This window comes from Megalobrama amblycephala, linkage group LG5 (genome assembly GCF_018812025.1).
Source record: "Megalobrama amblycephala isolate DHTTF-2021 linkage group LG5, ASM1881202v1, whole genome shotgun sequence".
NCBI classification, from domain to species: domain Eukaryota; kingdom Metazoa; phylum Chordata; class Actinopteri; order Cypriniformes; family Xenocyprididae; genus Megalobrama; species Megalobrama amblycephala.
This window is the reverse complement of record NC_063048.1, coordinates 7,382,206-7,404,364: the sequence shown is the minus strand read 5'-3', so window position 1 is coordinate 7,404,364 and position 22,159 is coordinate 7,382,206. Positions and strand designations below refer to the sequence as shown.

The following is a 22,159-nucleotide window of genomic DNA, read 5'->3' as shown; positions in this document are numbered from 1 at the left end:
CATACCACACCTTCAGTATTATCTTTTTAAAAATTGTTACATAGTGTTACATAATTTTCATTTCATTATGTCTGGGTTTTTTTCTGTGCAAAATGTATGTATGTGTAATATGGCTACTGCTGTGGATTGAGCTTAAATCTGGAATATTGCGGTAAAGGATTAGTTCAGTTCTGAATTAAAATTTCCTGATAATTTAAATTGGGATCACCCCAACGTCATCTAAGATGTTTATGTCTTTCTTTCTTCAGTCAAAAAGAAATTAAGGTTTTTGAGGAAAACATTCCAGTATTTTTCTCCATATAGTGGTCTTCACTGGGGTTCAACGGGTTGAAGGTCCAAATTGCAGCTTTAGTGCAGCTTCGAAGAGCTCTACATGATCCCAGACAAGGATGTTATCTAGCGAAACAATTGGTGATTTTATTAAAAAAATAATAAAATAAAATAAATAAATACTTTTTAACCACAAATGCTCATCTTGCACTGCTCTGCTATGCGCCACACATTACCTTATCTTATACTATGGGGCTGTTGAATGCTCGAATGGTTGACCAACGTTCTAAGGTGTGCAATTATTTTCAGGGAAATGCACGGCTAAAGTAGTTCTAGCAGGTCTTGACTCACTTCGATGAGTCAAGATCATCACTTCGCCAAATGTTTTCAGTTATTTCATAGATCCTTACAGCCTACAACCACACAAGAAACAAAACCCACAATGGCACCGACCAAGCAAATAAATAAAATAAATAATAGGATGAAAACGACAAATTATTGTGATGGTTTTTGCCACAAAATACGTTTTATTGTGTCCTGAAAGTGCATACTCTCTCGCACGCTCTCTCTCTCTCTCTCTCCCTCTCTTTCAAACGTACACACGTACTGTATCGTACAGACACGCACTCGCACAGAAAAGTTTGGTCAGTGCTGCTCTGACAAATTAATGAGAGTAAAATAGTTTAGCAACTTAAGATACTTAACTCACCAGCGAGGTAATAACTGTGCAGTTCTTGAGACAAACTTATAGTTTCTCTCTCTCTATCTCTGTCCCTCAAGTGCATTAATAACTATATAAACGGTATTATTCTGCTATCAAGGCTCAAGCCTTCGTTACTAGGTCTGAAATAACGTTTTGGAATTAGCAACGGAGGCTTGGGATGAGATGCATAAGAAATTAGTCCCGAGTGTTTTAAGGACAAAAACCTGACAAATGTCTTGAAATACAACATCGGAACAGTGTTTTGAGGTGTGGTAACTGTAGTATAAGCAGAATAATTGACTCTGGGCCGTTGAATCCTTAGAAAATAATGCACACCGGGTTATTCCTTACACGTTGAGAAGGTCACGCGTGACATAGGAGGGAGTACCGATCCAGTGTCTACAAAATGAACGTGCAAAGACTAAGCCAAACGGCCTTTACAAAAAAGGTAAAACAACGATGTTGAACGATTTTGAAGTTTGAGGAGAACATGAGATGGAGTTTTTCGCCCTACTGCAGTATTTCCGCCTACCTCTGACCTTTCTAACGTGATTACGTAATGCGTGGCGCATCGCAGAGCAGTGCCAGATGAGCATTTGTGGTTAAAAAGTATATCAGTTTTAATTTGTTTTAGAAAATGACTAATCGTTTCGCTAGATAAGACCCTTATTCCTCGTCTGGGATCGTGTAGAGCCCTTTGAAGCTGTACTGAAACTGTAATTTGGACCTTCAACCTGTGTGAAGTCAAAAGTGTCAAAAACCTTAATTTCTTTTTGAGAAAATAAAGACTTAAACATGTTGGATGACATGAGGGTGAGTAAATTATCAGAAAATTTTAATTTTAAATCCTTACAATTAGGAAATTCTGTTTACATTGCCATTTCTTATGAACAGTGTTTTTTTTTTTTTTTTTTTTATACATAAATAAATAAATAAAAGATTATTTTTTAGATATTATTGATCTCTCTCCATCGCATGCTCAGGCAAACCCCAGGTTTTGTCAGTGATTCAGTGTGTTTTCTTGGGCAGCAGGAAGAGGCCCAGCACAATGAGGGTTGAAAAGCAGAGCATGTGAGAGGCTGTGATAAGAGACACGCCTGTGCTGTTATTGCTCCTCTTCTGCCCTGAACTTAACGTGTCAACTTTCACAAGCGCACTACTGTAATGCACATTTTATTTGTTTACATGTTCAGTTTGCACACAATAAAGTAACAAGCACACATCTGTAAACACTCCAGATATGTGCATCATATTAACTCAACTCACTAGAGTATGTCTAATTGGAGTTATGTTCAAAGTTGTATAATCATTTTAAAGGTGCAGTAAGCAATTTCTGAGAAACTCTGTTGATATTTATATCACAAAGTCTGTGGACAAAGGACAAAGGCAGAAAAGTTTAAATCCATCTTCCATTTCCAAATCATAATGTGTAAGTAATTACTCTTTGGCCTGTAGATCTAGTGTAATGACAGGTTTAGTCATAATAAAGTAGCCCATCCTGATTTTACATCTTGTCATTATTTAGGATGTCTACTTGCCTTAATCAGATGTGAACCTTCCCTGGAGTAGCCCATCCATCACAATGTGTTTCAGCTTTTATAGCTTTTTATGGTAATATCAGTGCCAGAGATGTCATTTACATTTAGATTTTCAGTGTCTTTTTCTCAGAAATTGTTAGTATTCGGTGGGCAGTTACCTAAAATACAGTGTATCCTAGCATAAGCACCACTGGCCCTGCGTAATGACTTCATCCACATTTGTCAAATGGGTGTTCTCACAGCTCTGTCAGTCTGGCTCCAGGCAAAATATTATTTCAGCCATCAAATCCATTCCTTGTCATCATCTATCATCTGTCCCTGCTGCTATTAAAAATCAGGCCAGTGCCACTGCTACAAATTGGTTGCAAATGCCAGTGTTTCCCTGGAGCAGCTGTGGGCTGTTTTGATGGTTTTGTTTAGGAAAGAGGAGGTGCAGGGCTCAACGCTAAAGATTTTTTTCTAAATCTTATTTATTATTATTATTATTATTATTATTATTATTATTTTTCTTGGTTCAGTTTTTGTTATTACTTGTCCTGCCAATTTTCTTACTGGCCCCACCACAAAAAAAGTAAATAAATAAATGAATAAATTACATTAAATCATTATTGTTTTTGTTGTTTTTACCCATGTAACCTTGTATTGTAATAAATAGGTTTATAACAACAAATTTCAGATACCAGTATAATTTCTCAATTCTCAATTCCAATATCGATACCACAGCAAAAAATACTAGGCTAACTAATACGAATTTCAAACATTATTAAAGACAAGTAAACGGTCAAATTGCAAGCAATAGCATAACTAAATATAATATAACAAATATATAAATGAAATAAACAGCTTTCAGGTTTTTCAGGTAGATCTAACAGTTATCAGGTACAGAAATTGAATAAAGTAATTAAATGTAAAATAACACTGTGTGGTCTTCATTGTATAAATTAAATGTAGATTAATCATTATTAAAGTTACAAAAGTCATTCAGTCAAGATCAGTGAGTGGTTTTCTCTTTGTCTTTTGTTATTTGATTTAAACATTAATGACACAGCAGGAATATTAGGCTGCTGTCACTTTAAAGGGATAGTTCACCCAAAAATGAAAATGATCCCATGATTTACTCACCCTCAAGCCATCCTAGGTGTATACGACTATCTTTTTTCAGACAAACACAATCGTACTGTCATCCACCGGAAGCTAGTTATTTGAATTTTTGCTTTAAATATGGATATTTTTCTTACAAAAAAACATTGCTTCACTTCAGAAGGCCTTTATTAACCCCCTGGAGTCGTATGGATTACTTTTTTTTTTCTTTTTTTTTTTTTTTTTTTATGGATGGAAGCATAATTGTTGTCTTCAAAACGCGGCCCCCCATTCACAACCATTATAAACCTTGGAGGACTAAGGATATTTTTTAAATCTATCTCCAATTGTGTCTGAAAGAAGAAAGTCATATACACCTAGCATAGCTTGAGGGTGAGTAAATCATGGGATAATTTTCATTTTTGGGTGAACTATCCTTTTAAGACTAATGCATGGATCCAATATACTGATACTGATACACATGCATTTTCTTTCTCAACTGTTTAGGTTCACTTAAGACATAACCGATTGTGTTTACTAGAATACTTGCCAAGACGGGCATTTTTACACAAGGAGACAAAAAAGAACTCAATTCAGTATTCGCACACTGATTCAGCCTTTTGCGCTTAACATATTTTTGCCAGTAGCGACTTGAGTTGTCTTTTGCTTCTTCTTGAGTTTGAATATTTAAATTGTCAAAGCTTAAAACCATGTGCAAATGACAAACGTCCTGAACGTTGTTCACCCTGGCCCCGGGGCATCACTCCATCGATCTAAACATCAGCATCAGCTGGGGCAGTTGGTTAGAGTCAGACTTGTAACCCGAAGGTCGCAGGTTCAAGTCTCAGTACCGGCAGGAAATGTTGGTTGGGGGGAGTGAATGAACAGCGCTCTCTTCCACTCTCAATACCCACAGCTGTGGTCCCCTTGATCAATCACTCACTTTAAATGCGTTTGGACCAATAAGATAAGCTGTAACACAGCCTGGCTGTATTACACTTTAATTTGAGCAGAATATCACAATGGAGGTTGCTAAACTCCAGCATACATGTTTGTCAATGTTTTCAGATCATATGCACTCTTTTTATTTATTTATTTATTATTTTTTGCAGTGCAGAGAGAATGTGTGGACGTGGTTCCCAGATTGTGAAGAGTAAGAAAACACTGGGAAGACAATGTGTATATATAAAAGTTTAACAAGTGGGCCAATTTTGCCGATGATTGTTCTTACTTAATTAAGAGAGGCAGAAATCATGATCACGATTATATCTGTTTCATGCTATGATTGCTTTTATATTGCATTGAAATTATTAGACAAGTTAGAAAACGTGATAAGCTAGATAAACTAGTCACACAGTTTTGGGGTCATTTTCAGATGACTAGGTACTATTCTGTTATTACAAAAAATACAGTCTAGGTAACCTGCTAACTTGTTTTTGAAGCACAGCCATAGTCTGAAGCAGTTGATCTCATGAAAGCTTTCATGTCTGGATAAAATCTACTAACTGTCTACATCTACATGCATCTTTTTAAGTATTGGTCATAATTTATGATTATATATTATATAATTCATTTAATATATGTATAACTGCAGTAGGGCTGTCAAACGATTAATCGCGATTAATCGCATACAAAATAAAAGTTTGAGTTTGCCTAATATATGTGGGTGTACTGTGTGTAATTATTATGTATATATAAATACAAACACATTCATGTATATATTTGAGAAATATTTACAAGTATATGTATTTATTTATATTTTTATATAATTTATATTATATATAAATAAAAAATATATTGTACATAAATAAAATATTTCTCTTAAATATATACATTAATTTGTGTGTATGTATTTATATATACATAATAATTACACACAGTACACCCACATATGTAAGGCAAGCTCAAACTTTTATTTTGTATGCGATTAATCGCGATTAATCGTTTGACAGCCCTAAACTGCAGAGTCATCTGATGTATTGTTGTAGTCATGCCCATTATTGGACTTATTGTCTATTATTTTGTCTAATTCTTTATTGTTGATTATTTTCTCCACAGATATTATTGACAGGAATGAACTGAGGACATTTTTTGAAACCAACTGCTCACAGATTTATTTTATCTTCTATGAAAATTTCATTACACTGGAAAGCAACTTAAAGCAAAAAGGTAAGACATGTTTGTCTGCTTTCTGGAGTGCACTGGCTGTGTCATGTGTTCATGTGTTTGCCTGGATCAGATCGGGGAGATCTGTTTATAACTCTCAAGTCTGCCTCTATAGTTTACAGAATTTTTTTTCTTAAGAACAATTATATAAACTTGAAATATATCCAAATAAATCAGAATATCTGAATGAATCGAGAACTTGTGTACAAATGAATCAAGTGCATGTGTTTCAGTGTCCATGTAAATAAATTAATTCATAAACAAGTTACAAAAATAATTTTCTCTTAAACGGTTATATCTTTGCCATACAACTGCTGCTATCCCTTAGTTTTAGATGACTGCAAAAGTGATCTAAATGTAGTTGGAGTCTACAGTTAAATACAGTGCATAGCATAAATGAGAAACTTCTGAAAGTCAGCAATTACTTAGAAGACATGTTATGGTTCTTTAGAGATATAGGGCCCTATTTTAACGATCTAAACGCAAAGTGTAAAGCGCACGGCGCAGGTGCACTCAGGGCGTGTCCAAATCCACTTTTGCTATTTTAACGACGGAAAAACGGTCCGTGCGCCTGGGCGCATTTTTGAAATGGGTTGTCCCTATTCTCTTAATGAGTAATGGGCGTAACGTTCAATAAACCAATCAGAGTGTCATCTCCCATTCGCTTTAAGAGGGAGATGCGCTCGCGCCATGGCGATTTGCTATTTACATGCCGGAATTTGTTGGCGATGAGTCAGTTAATATATATGTGTGTGTATTGGCACGATTGTTCAATTAATTAGCCAATTTCGTTCATCATTATAAGTAGTAATAGGCTGAATTGAAAATAGGTAGCCTAATTCTAATACACGCAATGACTATTCATCATTACATTTTTATATTTATGTAGCCTACACAATAATATTCTTTTACACTGTAATCCTTTTGTTTTTAATATTTGGCATGTTTGTGTGATGCGCATCCCTGTGTGTAATAAGCAAAGTCAACGCGCACTGTGGACGCACCCAGAGGCGCAGTTTCTACCAACGCGCTCTAACAAAAAAATATTGCGCCATTGACTTTAGACTTTAGACCAGGTTTGAGTTGGTCTATAGCGCAGTCTATTTTCAGCTCCTGAAAATAGCAATGCGCCGGCAATGCGCCTGAACACACCTCTTTTTTAGACCAGCACGCCCATGGGCGCACTAACTGGCGCAAATGCATTTACTAATTTAAGGACATGGCGCTGAACGGGAAAACGCGAACGGCGCCGGACGCAAACTAGCAAACACACTTGCGCTGCGCCTTGTGTCGCATTGCGCCGGGTGTATTATAGGGCCCATAATGTTCCAGCAAGTCTGCTTAATCACTTACCAAAGAAGCATGTCAACATTATTCAGGAAAATAAGATTTTCTTATCAAGGTGATAAAATGTTGTGTAGCAAAAATGAGTACACCCTCCTAAAAGTTACAAAATAAAATTAAATAATAAAAAAAAATGTTTGATCAACAGGTAAGTATGTTGAATCAAAACATTTAAAGAGCAGTAATTTCTTGACAATTAAAAGTGTCATATAGTCCACTGAATCATTCTCAAACTTAATGCTGACAACAATGGAAGCACTTGTGAGAGCACTGTCAGGAGACTGATTTCTTAGCACAAAAGAGGACTGTGGTACAAGAAGATTACCAAATGATTGTTTTAAGAGTGAAAATATAGCAAAAGTAACACAGAAATTCAAAAACAATGGTCTTGTGACAAGGCCCCTGAAATAATCAGGCCTTCATTTTAAGCTTTCATTTAGTGATGAGGGATTTTTTTGCTAGACAAAGAGCAGGAAAAATACCAAGCGAGTGTCTCAGAGCCACCAAAAGCTGTTAAAAGTGTGACTGTTTATCTCACAGAGTAAGATGCAGCCTGCAGAAATGACATGCATGGTTGTTGTTCTCACTGGAACTTCTAAGTCAGTTAGCCATTTCCAAAGCCCATATTTACAAAATATATATTCTGGGAATCAGTACTCTGGTCTCAGGAGACCAAATCAATCATTTTGGATCTAACAGCATCCAAAATGTTCTGGTGTTGCTAGAGGAGGAGTACAGTGAGAAGTGCCTGGTTCCCACAGCAAAGTTCAGTGGTAGTAAAGCTCTTATATAGGGATGTATGAGTGCTGAAGGTGTGAGGGAGTTGTGCTTTATCAATGCTGTCATGAATTCCCACACCACTGTGTAATTTAATACACAAACTTGAAACAGAAGATGTTACCCTTTCCTCATTCCCTGCATTGTTGGGCATTTTTTCAACATGACAATGAGGATATGCATTCTCCCAAGGTAAAAAACCTTCTGTGGACATGTTTTGCACTCAAACTTAACACTCTTGAGCGCCTGTGGGGGATTCTGTAGAGACGAGTTGAGCAACGCTCCCCATTAAAGATCACGGCATTTAAGCAGCTCATCATCCAGGAGTTAAACAGGACAGATGTGACAATTTGTCATGAACTTGTACACTCCGTGCCAAGAAGGGTCAGAGCAGTATATTCCAAATTATGGAGGACATACTAAGTGCTAGAATATTATACATTTGTTGAATTAAATCTAGGGTGTACTCATTTCTGCAATCCTTAATTGAAACAACATTGGCTAATTTACTTATTTTATGGCTATTAATGACATATATTTCTCAGATTTTATTATGTATATGTTTAATACATTTTAGTTTCGCCATCTTTCCATGAATTGTATTAGTGATCATAAAGAAAATACATCTTTAGTATTTCTTCAGAGGGGGTGTACTCATTTATGCTGTGCACTGTATGTCATATCTGCTGATAAATATGCAATTTCTTCTGTTACTGATATTTAAAACAAAAATTCATCAATCAGTCTATAACTGATGTGGTCTTGATATACAACTCCAAATCAAGAAAAGTTGGGACACTGCTGATAAATATGCAATTTCTGGAGTCTACTGACATCGAGTTCTCAGTCCCAAAGAAGAAAAGGACCCTGTAGACTTTCATCAGCAACAGGTGCGAAAGCAAACATCTTTCATGGTATATGGGTGCATCAGTGCAAACGGCATGGATGACTCACATAATGTGTGAAGGAATCATTGACGTGGTGGATTATTGGGATTGTTCAGATACATATACTGCCATCAAGGTGACATCTTTCCCTGGACAATGCCAGGCCTCATTCTGCACATGCTAAAAAAAGTGGTTTCTAGACACTCTGCACTGTAGAAAGGATGTGCTTGTCTGTCTGCCTGCAGTCCAGATCTGTTTCTTATTAAAAATGATTGGCCCATCATGAAAAGAAGAATCAGACAATGATGACTACGGACTGTTTAGCAGCTGACCTGTATCAGGCGACATTGGGCAAAAATTTCACTTCCAAAACTTTAACAATTAGTATCCTCAATTCCCAAACATTTGAAAAGTGTAATTAAAAGGAAAGGTGATGTGACACAGTGGTAAACATGCCTCTGTCCCAACTTTTTTGGACTTATTTTTTCTCTCGAAACAATTCTGAGCTTAGTTTTAACAGCAGATGGCGCTCTAGGCTAGATTTTAACCACACACTTTCAAATGCTCACGAAGAAGAGAGCGCTCGAGATTTGTAATTCGCTTCAAACTTTTCGAAATTTATGAATAATTATTTTAGGTTTAAGTGGTGTGTGTAAACGAACTAAAAGCAGGCATTGTACGAGTGTTTCTAAAGCACGTATAGTAGTGGCATCTGCTGTTTTAAAACTAAGCTCAGAATGGATTAGAGAGAGATCGCGATACATCGAAATATATCAGAATCGCTCCAGACTCTTCGTATCGCGAATCAAGATTTGATGTATTGTCTTAGCCCTAATGTTTACAAAATACACTTAAAGGATTAGTCCACTTTTAAATACACTTTTCCTGATAAATTTACTCACCCCCATGTCATCCAAGATGTTCATGTCTTTCTCTCTTCAGTCGAAAAGAAATGAAGGTTTTTGAGGAAAACATTCCAGGATTATTCTCCTTACAGTGGATTCCAATGGCTACCAACAGGTTGAAGGTCAAAATTACAGTTTCAGTGCAGCTTCAAGGGCTTTAAACGATACCAGACGAGTAATAAGGGTCTTATCTAGCGAATCGATCGGTCATTTTCGAAAAAAATACAACTGTTTATGCTTTATAAACAAAATATCGCCTTGAACGTACTTTCCGCTTCCGCATTCCGCATTCTTCATAACGCTTACGCTGAATGTCCTACGCCTTCCCTATTCAAGTTACGGAAAAAAACTAAACTGGCGCCGCGTTCGTTCCGTAAGTAGAATAGGGAAGGCGTAGGACATTCAGCGTAAGCTTTATGAAGAATGCGGAAGCGGAAAGTACGTTCAAGGCGATATTTTGTTTACAAAGCATAAACGGTTGTATTTTTTTCGAAAATGACCGATCGATTCGCTAGATAAGACCCTTATTACTCATCTGGTATCATTTAAAGCCCTTGAAGCTGCACTGAAACTGTAATTTTGACCTTCAATCTGTTGGTAGCCATTGAAATCCACTGTAAGGAGAAAAATCCTGGAATGTTTTCCTCAAAAACCTTCATTTCTTTTCGACTGATGAAAGAAAGACATGAACATCTTGGATGACATGGGGGTGAGTAAATTTATCAGGAAAAGTGTATTTAAAAGTGTACTAATCCTTTAAGTTGGTCAGTGAAAACTTTGGAAATCTTTTCTTTGTACTTTTGTCAGTTAAATAAAGGTTCAAGAGAATTAATTATTCACATATTCTTGATTTTATTGCGTTTTACAAAATGTCCCAACTTTTCTTGATTTGCAGTTGTATATTGTGCTTCTCGATTGTAGGGCGTTCCAAATCAGTCTCATACTGTATACTGTAAATGTTCTGTTTCAGTTTCATGCTACATTAGAAGGTAGCTTGCTTGGATAAAAAGGCAGCTCACAAATGTTTTGAAAAAGAGCTTTTGAATAATTCATGATTCTTGCATAAAGATTCAGTCCAACACTTCCTCAGCTTGAAGTAACAGCCCAGTTCGCTGTTGCCTGCATGCCCCCTCATGTGAAGTTAATGAGGCTTTTGTTTCTGTTGAATCCCATCACTGACCAAAGTGGTTTTTCTGCACTGTATTCATTGAAGGTCACCTGTCCTTCATGCTGAAACACAGTTCTGCATTAGAAGTATTTGTTTGAAACTTACACCTCTTAATTTCCCTGAATATCAAGAGAATGATTCAGCTGAGCAGTTTTTAACTTAGTAACTTTTTGGACAGGAATTCAAATCTTGGAACTCAGATTTGCAGTGCCGATATGCAGCAGTTCACTGTAGAAATAACCACATTAACCTTCATAAGACCTTAAGATAGAGTATCACCCTGAAGATGAACAAACTCCTAACCCTAACAGGCTTTTTCATTTGTCAAAATTGGTGTTTTGGTGGTGGCGGACGAACACGGTCATCCACACTCAATACAAAGCACCTTACACATGTGCAAGTCCAGTAATGACAGAAAATCCAAAATAAATGTAAAGAAACAGTTTGTAATATTATTGTTTTATTTCATGAAAAAAAAAAAAAATCATGAAAATTATTCATGAAATAAAAAATGACCACTGTCAGGACAGATCACAAAACAAAGTTCTTAAAACTATTTCATATTTAAAAATCTGTACATTTACATATAAAAACTCACTGAGTGACTGATTTTGAAAAGCTCTCATATGTGACCAAATTTCACTCAAGTCGACCAAAAAATAATTTTAATTAGCCGATGGCTAGCTTTACGCACCGTCGCTTTGCTGAGAGCGCCCTCTATCGCTTTCTCACACACACGCACACTCACCGTGAAAGAAAGAGAGGGCACATGCAGGGTTCGTTGACAGAACTGTCACTGTCCCGATCGGACCGGTTCTGCGTCATCATGAAAGTTTATCATTTAAAGACGTTTTTAAGCCTTGCCAATTTAAACATTCAAGCGCAAGAAGATGTGAAATATAACTCCAGAAAGCCACGTCTGACAGCACATGAATACTGAATTTAGCTCTCTTTCACATCTTCTTGTACTTGAACAGACAATTTCACACAAAATTGTCAAAATGCCTGTCTCGGCGAGGAGCCTAGTAAACACTGACGGTTATATCTAAGTGAACAGCCGAGAAATAAAACGCATGTGTACAGTATCAGTATATTGGGTCCGTGCATTATGTCCTAAAGTGACAGCAGCCTAATATTCCTGTTACAGTCTGCGTTTTTAATGTTAATCAACCAACGGACACTCACTGCAAAAAATCACTCGATGCTTTTGACTGAGTAACTTTTGTAACTTTAATAAGGATAAATCTACATTTAATTTATACAATAAAGACTATGCAGTGTTATTTTACATTACAATACTTTATTTAATTTTATTGTTTATTTGTGCTATTGCTTGTAGTTTGATTATTTGTTCTTATTTTATTACAGACTGTTTACTTGACTTTAATAGTGTTTGAAATTTATATTTTATATTTATGTATACATTTTTTATGCATTATACATTCAAACTCCTTCCCAAACTCATTTTTGATTTTAAATGTATTAGTAAGTGTTGAAATGACCATTAAGAATGTATACAGTATACTGTATGTGATCTCATAATTTTCATGACTGATCATGTCACTTTAGAGCAATTGAGTACTCATGCCAATCCCCAATTCATTGAAGGTCAACATGTTTCCAGTATTCTAGCACCATAGATCATGAAACCTGAATAAAACAGAAGTGAATCTGAAATTACACAACTAATTCTATTGCTTTTCTTTCAGGGAACAAATCTCAACGGGAGGAGCTGGACTCCATCCTCTTTATTTTTGAAGTAAGTCTTTTCTACAAGTACCTTCCGCATGCACTTCATTAGTGCTTAGTGTTGTTTTGTTGCTGTTGAGTTGTTAAACAGCTAGACTTTTGGTATCTCCGGATCTGTTTTTGTTTGCTTCACCTGCAGCTTTGAGGTTTTTTCTGGACGGCTTGTGTGCTGCTCTGCCGAGAGCAGGTTTTTCCACTCTCTCCTGCTTTTCCTGGAGGTGCCGTCCTCCCTGTATTTTTCCCCGCGTGGCTGAAAAGTAGACAGTAGTTTGCAATACAAATAGGCGGGCAGGGCATTCTCTGGTTTCATTTGCTCAGGGAGGTGAACAGTCTTTCTTTTTTAGGAAAAATGGAGTCTCGGTGTGAGAAGAGAGTTTGCGTTGCATAAACAGAAGTTGACTTGAAAGGTCACCCTGGGGAAATTCCTTTAATATGAACAATTCACATTTTCACATTTATCTGTATAGCACTTTTCACAATACATATCGTTTCCAAGCAGCTTTTTAAATGACAATTTAGGGCAATCTGTAATCAGAGGTGACTGTGTCAAAGTAATGTCCATATATCAAAATAATGCTGTTAGCTAATATAATGTATTAATTAAAGCAGAAACAATGATCTCATTAAAGCAATAATTACAAGTTGTGATCATATCGAAAATGTGGCAGTGATGCATGTTGATTCAGAGATGGCGGCATCAGAAATCCTCCCAGGGGTTGGTGCCATCTCTTCACAGTTGTTCTTCGTATCTTTGTAAGAGGCTGGATCCAAACTGGAGCTGGTGTAAACTCTAGTTACCTCGTGATTGGACAGAAAAGCAAATGGAAAATGATTAGTGTAGCTGCTGTTTCAAACAAAAGATATTTCATCTGATATAACTGGAGTACAAGTTTATGAGGTGCATTATGTGAATGCTAAAGAAATGTGTCTTTAATCTAGATTTAAACTGGGAGAGTAAGTCTGAGTCCCGAACATTATCAGGAAGGCTATTCCAGAGTTTAGCCTATTCCAAATGTGAAAAATCTAGAATTTTGTTACCTTAAAGAGTGTTATGGATAGTAGGGCGATAGAAGATCAGGAGCTGAACCATTTAGGGCCTTATAGGTCAGTAACAAAACTTTGTAACGATACGGAACTTAATAGGTAACCAGTGTAGAGATGATAAAATTGGAGTTATACGATCATATTTTCTTGACCTGTTAAGAACACTATAAGCTGCATTTTGTTTGTAGTTTGTTTGAGGATGCAGGACAACCACCTAGTAGTGCATTTCAGTAATCCAGTCTAGAGGTCATGAATGCTTTTCTGCATCAGAAACAAATAACGTTCTGTAGCTTAGCGATGTTTTTGAGGTCGAAGAAGGCTGTTTTGGTAACATTTGAAATATGATTATCGAGTTGCTGTCTAATATAACACCCGGGTCTTTAACTGTAGAGGATGAAGTAACAGTACATTCTAGATGAAAATTGTATTCTAAGAGATTCTGTGTACAGGTTTTTGGTCCAATAAGTAACACCTCATTCCCTTAATATTTCAGTCTTGGTTGGTTCACTTGGCTGCCATCTTGGTAACATCCCAGACCTGCTATTGTGTATGTAGGCAAAATTAATAGCTCCTATCTACAGTACTTAAATAGGGAAACTATGAGAACCTGTCTAACATGTTTCAGGTCAGTAATAACATATGACAGCAATAATATCATAGACTTTTTCCAGTCTTTGTCCAGTCAGTGGTATTTCTCTCTTGGAGTTATAAAATGTCTTTATACACTTTTAAACTAGAGTTGTGGCTTTCTCCTAACCTCCTTATACAAATGCTCACCAACATTGGCGTCTTTGCTGTGGTCTGCAGTAGTTGTTGTTCCATCTTCGATTCTTCTTCGACGGTGAAACAACAGTCAGGGCCTGTGTTGCCACATTGTAGACCCACTAATTGGTGCAGAAATTACCAAATGCATGCACAAGCTGAAGTTAGAAAAACCGGTCTGCTTGCATACTAAAGCTGGCCGATATGAAGATAAAATCGTATATAGAAGATATCTCACAAGTGCCTTAATGTCGATTGCAACAGTGAGTAAAATGACATGATAAACCTAGGATTGTTTTAAATAGCCCAGTTGTTAGCATTCATGTATCATATTTAGTGTTTTTCATACTATGCAGTTGGTTAAAGCAATATATTAAAGGTATTATGGATAAGATGCCTGGCGTGGCGTGTCACAGACAGAGATACCGGCAGTGTTGTCTCTAGTGGGGTTGGGCGCAAGGCCGGCACGAGCTCAACTGCCACTCTAGGCAAAACACCATTGTGCCGCCCCCACTTCACACTCACAATTACACAATCTTTGAGATGCATGTGAAAGACTGGATATTTTGATAATTGATAAAATTACACTTTTTTCATTCTGCGACAGAAAAAAAATAAATTAATAAAATTCAGCATGCAACCACTAGTACAGCTGCAAATGCAAATTCTGCATTATATTATATAAGTATATGTACAGGCCCGCAGTAGCCATCGGAAGATTCAGGAGAATTCCTGGTGGGCCGCTGATAAATTTGGCTGGCAGCAGTGCCTTTTTTACATGAAGAAATTTTCACATGGGACACGGAAGCACAAGTCTCTAGATCATTTTTAACGAGAGACACGCGGAAAGCGACAAATTAGTGGTAGTTCTAGTAGCGGCGAAGCAATGGTGTGAAAGCGCTGCTCTTACACCTGAAATCCCATCACTTGTGGTTATAAATATTATGAATATTAATGTATGATGTATATAAATATATTACGCATGCAAAAAGGTGAGCTACTCCAAAAAAAAAAAAAAAAAAACTGGAAAAACTGCATTGGCCTCACTGGTGTCCTATTTTCAATGTGTATACTAATTAGGATAGAAACATAACTTGAATGCAGGGTGTCTATAGGTGAATCAGTGGTCTTAAATGCTCTTTTAGAGTCTGAGCAAATTGTGTATATATCCTCCTTTTAAGGTGTTTTTAAAATACCAGTTCTAGCAGGTTTTTCTGCCCTTAAATTCAAAGGTCAAGCTTATTTTAGCTGGAAATATTCTGATTTTTCCTGAGCTAATGCTTCAACTATAATTGCTTTACATGAAACACAAGTAACCTGAAACATAAAATAAAATACAAAATTATTTATAAAATGTTACGTATTTAGATACAAAGTAATTATATGAAAGTACCATAATAACTATATTATTGTGGAGTATAATGCTCTTACAGGATCAGAAAAACAAGCTTTGAAATATCTAAACATGGCTCAAATATCTGAACGTGAACATGACACACAGTTTATTTTTTGACAGCAAATGAGCAAGAGTGGACTTTGTGCTCAAACTGAACATCTCATTAGCTTCAAAATTTCTTACAAGCTTTTCATGTTTGCATCAGCATGCTGCGGCTGTGTAGTGGAGCGCCTGCGTACAGCGACAGCAGGAGAGGAACCATTAGTAGATTCACGCTGTGGCAGCACCACACTGTTAATGCAGCATGAAAGCTTCACAACCTCCATCTTACACAGGCCCATCTCCACCAGCACATCCTCATTTCTCCCTCATCCCGTATCACAGCCCATCCTGTCATGGCTGCTGTTTTGTGTTGTGACCGCACTGGAAGGGATTACGGCAAACACCTCCATGCGGTGGGTGTCTGACCCCCTTTTTTTTATGGGTCGGCAGAGGAGAGACGATCGCTCGGGCTGCTGTCAGGCAGGGGGTGTGGGGGGCTGGTATTGTTCTACGCCTCCTCCTCCTCCTCCTCCGCGCCTCTCTCTTTGTGTCTGGCACCATCGAGACATCTAGCTCACTCTTGGATTACGACTGCATTCTCCTGAGTGTCGATGTGTGGTGAACACACTTTCAAAAGCATGCACGCATGTTTATGTCTTGTTAATGTGTAAGCTGTAGATTGTGTTTGATGACACAGCACAAGGGTTATTATCGTTAACTAAAACCATAAAAACATCTTTGCAACTTGAAACAAAAGTGACTGAAATAAAATATATAAAAAAATCATAAACTTATTTTATTTCTGCTAGTTGACAAGGCAACATTTCTCCTTTTTTTTGTTTAGTTTAACTTACTAAAATAACTCAAACTAAATAAAAATACTAAAACTAAAAACTAATAAAAATGTATAAAAACAATGTAGTATATATTATAATATGTATATATATTAAAAACATAACTAATAAAAATAACAATAACACAGCCAAATGACTAAGACTTGAACTAAAATTAAAGTGGAAACAAAATATACAAATAAAATTAACAAGAAATATAATAGTGTATCAATGATATTAAAATAATACTGCACAGCACAACATCCTGTTTTTGCACAAATATATGAATGCACAAAATAATGTAGCCAACCCATAGCAGCCTTGCCCAGGCGTATTCACAAAAACAACATTTTTCAGATACAAAGTGACCTGAAGTCATCTGTTTTCAGTGGTGGCGATTCCAAGCAACATGCCCACAAAAGCAATTGACCAGCTTTATGCAAATGCGCAGCGGTACGACAACTATCAATGCAGGCATTGAAGGTCACGTGATCTGCCGCATGATATCATTGGGTACCGCAGTTGAGAGCACTATAGTGACTTGGCGACCTCCAGAAATTTGATTACGCTCTACGCCAACCACCTTTTAAAGGATTAGTTCACTTTAAAATGTCAATTACCCCATGATTTACTCACCCTCAAGCCATCCTAGGTGTATATGACTTTCTTCTTTCAGACGAATACAATCGGAGATATATTAATAATCACCCTGATGCGCCAAAGCTTTATAATGGCAGTGAACGGAAACCACTTGTTTGAAGCTAGAAAAAAGTGCATCCATCCATCATAAACATACTCGATATGGCTCCGGCTGGTTAATAAAGGCCTTCTGAAGCGAAGCGATGTGTGTAAGAAAAATATCCATATTTAACTATATAATGTAAAATATCTAGCTTCTGCCAGACCTCTTTCCGTATTCAACTTATGAAAAACTTGTTTCATAACTTGAATACAGAAGGCATAGGATGTAGCGTAAGTGTTTTGAATGCGAGAGGTGTTACACTTGACAAGTTACACAAGTTGAATATGGAATTGGTCTGGCGGAAGCTAGTTATTTTTTTTACTTTATAATACGTTAAATATGGATATTTTTCTTACACAAACGCATCACTTTGCTTCAGAACACCTTTATTAACCCCCTGGAGCTGTGTGGAGTACATTTATGATGGATGGATGGATGCACTTTTGTTGAGTTTCAAAAAGGTGATTTCCGTTCACTGCCATTATAAAGCTTGGGAGCGTCAGAGTGAATATTAATATAACTCAGATCGTGTTCGTCTGAAAGAATAAAGTCATATACATCTAGGATGGCTTGAGGGTGAGTAAATCATGGGGGGGTAATTTACATTTTAAAGTGAACTAATCCTTTAACCAACAATTTCCATGCAAAGACATTTTGATGGTAACTTCTTTTTTATTTCTGTTGCTTTTCACTTTTGGTCACATACCTTCAGTGAAATCTCATTGTTCAAAATCATATATATTGAAAATAAAGTATCTTTTGAATTTGATTCACACGTCATTTCAGCTTTCAGTGTGGACAGTCAAATAATGTGATCCTTGAAACGTATCGCATTGCACCTGTTTAGCACACTCTCTTACAGTTATTCCATGTGCAGTGAAATCAGGCTTTGTCATGCATTGCACAATAAACAGATCAACTTTCTCGCCTTTCTTCCAGATTCAATACAGCCACTACGGTCTGCAGTTAACTCAAGCATTCTGTTGTATCAAACGCACACTCATCCTGGCTGCTCATGAAACTCCTTGGATGATGAATGAGAGCACTGTTATCACCCTTGATAGTCATTAGCTTAAGGCAGTTCCTTTGGCATCCAGATGGGCACATAATGGCAGCTTCCTCTCTGCTGTGAGCTGCCCACAGACCCATCTCACACTCACAGGTGCCACACACACACACAAAGAGCCTCTTATGGCAGAAGGGAGATGGTTGGCGCATACAAGACACATTTGCATGGCGTTTCCATCTCCTCTTAAAACGGTCCTGCCTAAATGTCTCTCTTAAGGGCTGCATTAAATCGGAGATCTTCCCTTTATGACTAGCTTTAAATCAACGCTAAGTAATTATTTCCATAATCTGATGTATTTCTGAATGAAACGGGACGTTGAGCATGAGCAGAAAGATTTACATGGAACATATAAGGAGATATTTAGCGTAATGTTCATGATACTCACTTCTGTACAATAATAGTGAATGGGGACCGATGCTGTTGAAGCACCATCAAAGTATCATTACACATGACAACACGACGTTTGCACTATTAGGGCTCAATGTTAAGGATTTCTTCTACCGGCTCGGTTGGGCCAGTGTTCATATTTTTACATGCCGTGCCAAAATTTTCACTGGCCCCACCAGAAATAAATAAATAAAATAAAACGGTTATTGTTTTCATTGTTTTTGACCAATGTAATCTTGTATTGTAATAATGTTATGGCACAAAAATTTTAGATACCAGTGAAATTTCACAATTCTCAATTCCAATTTTGACACATCAGCTAAAACTACAGCCTAACTAATATACATTTCAAAGACGAGTAAACAGTCGGTAATAAAATAATAATAATAATAAAAAATTAAGCTTCAAGCAAAAGCGCAAATACATTTTCAGTAATAGTTTTCAGGAACAGAAATTGCTCAAAGTAATCAAATGTAAAATAACATTGTGTAGTCTTCACTGTTTAACATAAATACTAGGGGTGTGACGAGATCTCGTGTCACGAGATCTCGCGAGACTAATATGTGACGGGATTTCTCATTGAGGTGAAAAGTAGTCTCGTGATATTGCCATGACAGAGTGGTTAGGATGATTAGGAAAGAATATGCCACCGCTACGTTTACATTACGCCTCCACTGTCCTTTTCCTTTGTATTTAAATAAAAAAACATTTAATTCAGTTGGATAACAGTCGCCGCCGCTCCATATTTACAGAGTACGCGTGATGGCGCGAGAGTGAAAGTAAACGCGAGCGCGCATTCAAACACGATTTCAATACCCCGCATTTTGAAAGCGGCTCCCTGATGAATGCAAATATCTCTGAATATGAAAGCTATCTTAGGCTGGGCTGTGTAGTTATAACCATCTCTTAGCTCTGTATCAAAGAAAAATTTGTTCTTATTTGCACTTTGAATATTGAGAGAGTGCGATTATGGTTGCACTTATTGTAAAGTGTTACCAAAAAAACGAATAACACTTTTCTCTTAATCTTATTAAGCACAAACAGTAACGTTTCATTTGTTAACTATCATGAACTAACAATGAATGACTATTTTTATTAACTAACATAAGCAAAGATTAATAAATACTGTAGCAAATATATTGCTCATTGTTAGTTGATGTTGATTAATACATTAATGTTAATAAATGAACCTTATTGTAAATTGTTACCATTTTATTATTTATACTGTTTTATTTCTATGATCAGTTTGTGGAAAGGAGTTCAGATAGGATGTTAAAAGTTGTAGAAGCTCATAAATCTTGTACAGTTCTGAGGTCTGAAGAGACTGAAATCATACAGAAGAAAAGTTGGTCAGTTGAGTTTGTGGCAAAACCTTTTACGGTACTTGAGTATTGTTGTCTTTTACTACATATGATAATTCATACTCAGAAAGTAGAACTGAAATGACATTAATTACAAGATGATTAGTTAAAACATTTCAAATACACCTGCAGAATATTTTTTCTAGTCGTGTATTTCGCCATTGAGGATTTCTTAAAAATAGTGTGTGAAAATCTCGAATCTCGTCTCATCTCGTGAGATACCTGTCTCGTCACATACCTAATAAATACAGATTAATCCTTACAATTAAAGTTACAAAAGTTATTCACTCAATAGGAGTGAGTGATTTTCTCTTTGTCTTTTGTTGTTTGAATAACAATAATAACACAGCAGGAATATTAGGCTGCTGTCACTTTAAGACTAATATGCTGATCCAGTATACTGGTACTGATACACATGTATTTTCTTTCACAACTGTTTATGTTCACTTTAGACAAAACTGACTGTTTATTAGATACTCATCAAGAGAAGCATTTTGACATAATTTTGTGTAAATTTTGTCCCTTCAAGTGCAAAACTTTCTGGGTGCATCCTTCGGATGTGTGCACACAGAAAACTTCTCACGAGTACCGAATTAAGTTCTCTTTCGCATCTTCTTGTGCATTTCCGTCAACTGTCCTCAGCGTCTTTCACGCTGACCCCGGGCCATGGTGGGACAGTCCTTATTTTCGAGCCCTGACTATATAATAGTTCTAAAGTCATACAATGTATTTTTGTGAGACTGAAATATAAAAGGTTTTTTAGCTCTCAAATATCAGTTGTGTTTGAATACATTTATACATGTTGCATTAAGACAGCAAATTATGCTAGAATTAGGGTTAAAATGTGTCAGTTATGTAAATACATTGATTTGCGTCGTTGATGCATTTGCACTGTTTACGTTCATCCCCAGTGGTGGCCCCAGCTCACGGGAATGCTGAAACTGTGACTTTATCCCAAAAATCTCTAAATCTCATCAAAATAGTGGGAATTCTATAAACACTGACCTAATAAAATGGTGCTCTGTAAAATGTGTGAAATGGCCTACGGTACCACAGCAGCACAATTGCAATACAGGAGAATCTCAAAATGACGAGTTGGGCTAGGCTGAGTTCATTTTTCTAGCTGACTAATGAGTTTTTGGACAGTTTAGTTTTTGGCTTTTAAGGTAAATATAACATTACGTGATATAGTTCTCTTTTCTTTTTTTTTCTTTTTTTAATGATGCCTTTCTGAAACACCAATTGAGCGATTACACGAGACATGATATAGATTTCAGTAAGTTGTACTGTATCTTTCAACATAACTTCTGATATTCATTCATGTTTCTTGGTCCAGGCCTCTACTTGTTTCACATAAGAATATGATCTCAACAACCATTTATGAGCACTACTTACTCATATTACACATTTAAGGTAAGCTTTTATAAACGCTGTGCATATAAAACAGTCTCCGGGCTCATGGTGCCCTGGACACAAATAATTTAATGATTCATAAAAGATGAATCACTGTCTGGTCATCTGGAATTTCAGTATGGAGATAAAGGTTAGGATTGTGATTTTTCAGTTGTTTTACCACACATCGTGAGTGTATTTTAGTGCTGTTTTTTGTTTGCATTTGATATCTGATTATTTATTGGCAAGTTAACCAAAGGATTAATTGACTAATCAGAAAATAATCAATAAATGTAACAGAAAACACATTAATTAACATTACTGATAACAAAAATAACAAGAAACTTCTTATAAAATTATAATTTTATAAAATTATTTATAAAAAAAATGTAATCATATGTGTTGTGTAAAGCAGGGACTTCTGAGAATATCGTTTTACTGTTTTTTTTTTTATTTTTGTTTTTTTTTATATGGTTATTCATAGTTTTACCTGCAAAACCCATATATTTGACAGTATTTTACAATCAAATTACACTGCCTTCCA

At 36.4% G+C, this 22,159-nt stretch overlaps 1 protein-coding gene across 5 annotated transcripts in view; it reads left to right on the top strand.

The window, feature by feature from the left end:
* The window catches only part of ralgapa2 (Ral GTPase activating protein catalytic subunit alpha 2), a 323,632-nt gene that overhangs the window by 143,075 nt on the left and 158,398 nt on the right, over positions 1–22,159 (top strand). For all 5 annotated transcript variants that reach the window (XM_048190535.1, XM_048190536.1, XM_048190537.1 and 2 more), the window contains 2 exons: positions 5,650–5,760; positions 12,548–12,597. In XM_048190535.1, coding sequence (XP_048046492.1) covers positions 5,650–5,760; positions 12,548–12,597 — 161 coding nt within the window. The remainder of the gene's footprint in view (positions 1–5,649; positions 5,761–12,547; positions 12,598–22,159) is intronic.